The sequence below is a fragment of the Thermomyces lanuginosus genome (assembly GCF_041956635.1).
Source record: "Thermomyces lanuginosus strain ATCC 200065 unplaced genomic scaffold VTN49scaffold_48, whole genome shotgun sequence".
NCBI lineage: Eukaryota > Fungi > Ascomycota > Eurotiomycetes > Eurotiales > Trichocomaceae > Thermomyces > Thermomyces lanuginosus.
In genome coordinates, this window is record NW_027192381.1 from 1 (window position 1) to 3,427 (window position 3,427).

Below are 3,427 nucleotides of genomic sequence, written 5' to 3' on the forward strand. Positions count from 1 at the left end.
CTCTCAAAGTTTTCGACAGACTGGGTCTCAGCGGGAGGCCTGGGAAATGCGGGCATTCCAGACATGGTGACGTCTTCAGATTGCACAGGGATACTGGACATAATGACACACACCGGTTCCTTTGGGGAGGAGCTACGTAGTGTCACGGGACGGACAGGCAGGCCAGAGGAAGGGGTCTGTGTAACAGAAACAGGATTGCTACTGGCTTGCTATTACTGTACAAATAACAGGATGAAGACAAGACGTAGCTCAAGGAGCTACAAAACACAGGGAAGACAGCAGGTCTATATACACAGGCTCAGGTACAGGCAGATATCAGTTATCAGGGGCAGGCAGAAATCTAGATCGGTCAGGATTGCTAAGCAGCTGAGCTAATGACGTAGTGTACGTCCAGCTTGCTTTGTAATCCTGAGCGATGATGTCATATATCCGAACATCTGGCCTGGCGCCGGGCTAGCGCCGTGACAACTCGGTTGGGAAATGGTCGGCGTTCTCGCGGAGCTTGTTCTTCATACGACTGAGCCAGTGCTCGAACAGTGGCTCCTTGCCGTCCGTCAGGTGTTTGTGTCGTCAATCTTTACCGACCGCTTCGGGGCTGTTCCCACCGCCGAGACTCGCTGCTCGACGAGCGCCCGGGTGCAGGCGTCCCGATATTCGTCGCGCTGCTCTATCAGAGAGCCGATCTGAGCTTCGGCGTTGGCCTTATACTCCGCGAACTTCGCCTTCGTGCGTTCAGCCCTCGAGTGAAGGTTATTCTTCGCGGTAATGAGCCTCCCAATGACCTCGCCGATGTCTTCGTAGGCAGCCTTGGGGTCCGACGTGACAGCGTTTACGAATTCTTCATATGAGGTGCGCGGCTGGTCCTGTTCGATGTTGGCAAGGTACTGCCACGCGATCGTCGGAGTCGCCATCCTGCGCGTTTGGCTACGAGTTTCACCATAAACTCGAAAAAGGGCAAAGAGAAAAAGAAGTGTTAGAGCCCGCTGCCTCAGGCGTTCGTATCTTGACAGGGCTAGGGCCTATATCTCACGTGACCCACCTTCGGTACTTAGTCCTAGTTCTCCCTGTATCCCTTTTTCTCTTTCATCCTTGGTAATTCTGTATATAGCCTGCTCTAGATAGACGGTCTATAGACGATTACCGTGCCTAGATCCGAGGTTCCTAACATTATACCAAGGATCCTTCTTGTTAGGAACCTCAGATCTAGGCACGGTAATCGTCTATAGACCGTCTATCTAGAGCAGGCTATATACAGGATACCAAGGATGAAGGAGAAAAAGGGACACAGGGAGAACTAGGACTAAGTACCGAAGGTGGGTCACGTGAGATATAGGCCCTAGCCCTGTCAGGATACGAACGCCTGAGGCAGCGGGCTCTAACAGCGATTTTCATGCTCGATACCCCGACAAGCCCGGCCCACCGAGACGGCTGCAAGAATGGTTACAGACTTGGGAAGCGGAGGACGACTTTCTACCAGACATTCCGGAAGACGACCTTCCGGAGGACAATTCCGCGGCATGCGGGCATGCCTCCGCTTCGGAGGGGGTGATGTTAGAGCCCGCTGCCTCAGGCGTCCGTATCTTGATAGGGCTAGGGCCTATATCTCACGTGACCCACCTTCGGTACTTAGTTCTAGTTCTCCCTGTATCCCTTTTTCTTCTTCATCCTTGGTATCCTGTATATAGCCTGCTCTAGATAGACGGTCTATAGACGATTACCGTGCCTAGATTTGAGGTTCCTAACACTGAGAATGGTTGGAGCAGGGACGCTTTCGCACGCACATGGCTTACCCGTGTGTTCCACGAACATACGAAGGCCAAAGCAGGGAGGAAGAAACGGCTCTTGATCCTGGACGGGCACGGATCTCATGTGAACCATGATTTCGTCAACCTGGCTGAGAAATATCGCATCTCAGTAGCAGTCCTGCCCCCACATTCCACGCATAGGCTCCAACCTTTAGATGTTGGCGTTTTCTCACCATTGGGCAAGGCGTACTCAAGACGACTCGATGATCTCATTCAGTCCACACACAACTTTTTTCTGTCAAGAAAAGCAACTTCTGGCCTCTGTTCTTGGGGGCTCGGAACGACGCTCTCACAGAAGAGAATATTCGGTCGGCTTTTGAAGCGACCGGAATACACCCGTTCAATCCGAATCGAGTCCTTGAGAAACTGCCCAAGAGACAGGATGAAGCGCGTCCATCTGCTCCAGAAATGGCCACATCGACGCCCCGTTCAACCGACGCCCTTAAAAAGCGCATTATCGAGGCATACCAGCACCCCAACGGATTGCGTCCGGACATTGGGCAGATTCTCAGAGGTGCCCTGGACATTGCATTCGACCGGGATCTCGTAAGGATACGATACGAAAATCTCGAACAAACAGTCAACAAAAAAGTCGATAAAACCAAGTGGGGGAAACCGTTAGGCTTGATCAACAAGGATCAGGTCGGAGAGGGCCAACTTTTCTCTGCGCGACAAGTTGCGGGGGCGATGGAGGTATTAGAGGAAGAAGAAGCTGAGAGAAGTCGGATGGAGCGAGAATGGCGGGATAAACGAGACGAGCGAGTCAGTCAACGGGTGCTCAGAGACGAACTTCGAATCCTGGGACAAATAGCCGCAAATTTGTTGCGTGAAGAAGAGATCCGGACACGAAAACAATCGGGGGAGATGAAAAGGGGCCAGCGAATTACCCCCAACCAGCAGCGCGGGGCAGAGACGCTAGGGGGCAACGTTGCAACAACATTTCCGTCAGCACCACCGGAACGGTCGGCGGGCCGCCAAATTTTCCTCGACTTTAGACCAGCTAGGAGATCACGGGCAGCGCGCGAGCGTCCTCAAACCGGTCGAAGGAACGCACAGAATCCTTTCCAGCCGTGAAAAAGCCAACGCAAGCATCGTCGTCGACATAACAACTCGTTTTTGCTTGGGTGCTCAGCAAGATTTCTCGAGACACACAATATGATTCGTGCGGGCAGAACATCGTTACAAAAGCCTGATTACAGCAGATAAATGTCTAACTATACATGTAATCTAACATGTATTTTTGTTAACTGTAATATTTAATACAATGTATTTCAACTGTTGCGGACGATATTTTCTATTGCAAATCTTTGTACGGAGGTGAGTACCAAAAAAAATCGGACAGGGAAAAACCACTTGATGGAGCTAGTAATTTTCCCGTCAATATCTTGTATCAAATTGTATCAATTGATACTTTATTACCGTACCATACCACTAACCGTTACTAATCCGTAATGCATCCATCTTTGCCTTTATCATCAGCCCCTCCCATTCCATGTCCTTGTACCCCTCATCGTCGTCTCCCACATCTTCAAATCCGTCATCTTCTCCTAACTCCTGCTCCGTTCCCCCTCTCCCATCAAGCTGCGCTCCTACTCCTTTCCGGGCATCGTCATAATAAACTT

The 3,427-nt window shown here is 51.1% G+C and overlaps 2 protein-coding genes across 2 annotated transcripts; one reads left to right on the forward strand and one right to left on the reverse strand.

Moving 5' to 3' along the window:
- Positions 1 to 554: 554 nt before the first annotated feature.
- Positions 555 to 911, reverse strand: VTN49DRAFT_7297 (uncharacterized protein; the record flags this gene model as incomplete). The annotated part of the gene is made up of 1 exon (XM_069415550.1): positions 555 to 911. One exon carries the CDS (start codon positions 909 to 911, stop codon positions 555 to 557), a length of 357 nt encoding a protein of 118 aa, XP_069264668.1.
- Positions 912 to 2,213: 1,302 nt separating this feature from the next.
- Positions 2,214 to 2,879, forward strand: VTN49DRAFT_7298 (uncharacterized protein; the record flags this gene model as incomplete). The annotated part of the gene is made up of 1 exon (XM_069415551.1): positions 2,214 to 2,879. One exon carries the CDS (start codon positions 2,214 to 2,216, stop codon positions 2,877 to 2,879), a length of 666 nt encoding a protein of 221 aa, XP_069264669.1.
- Positions 2,880 to 3,427: the final 548 nt, after the last annotated feature.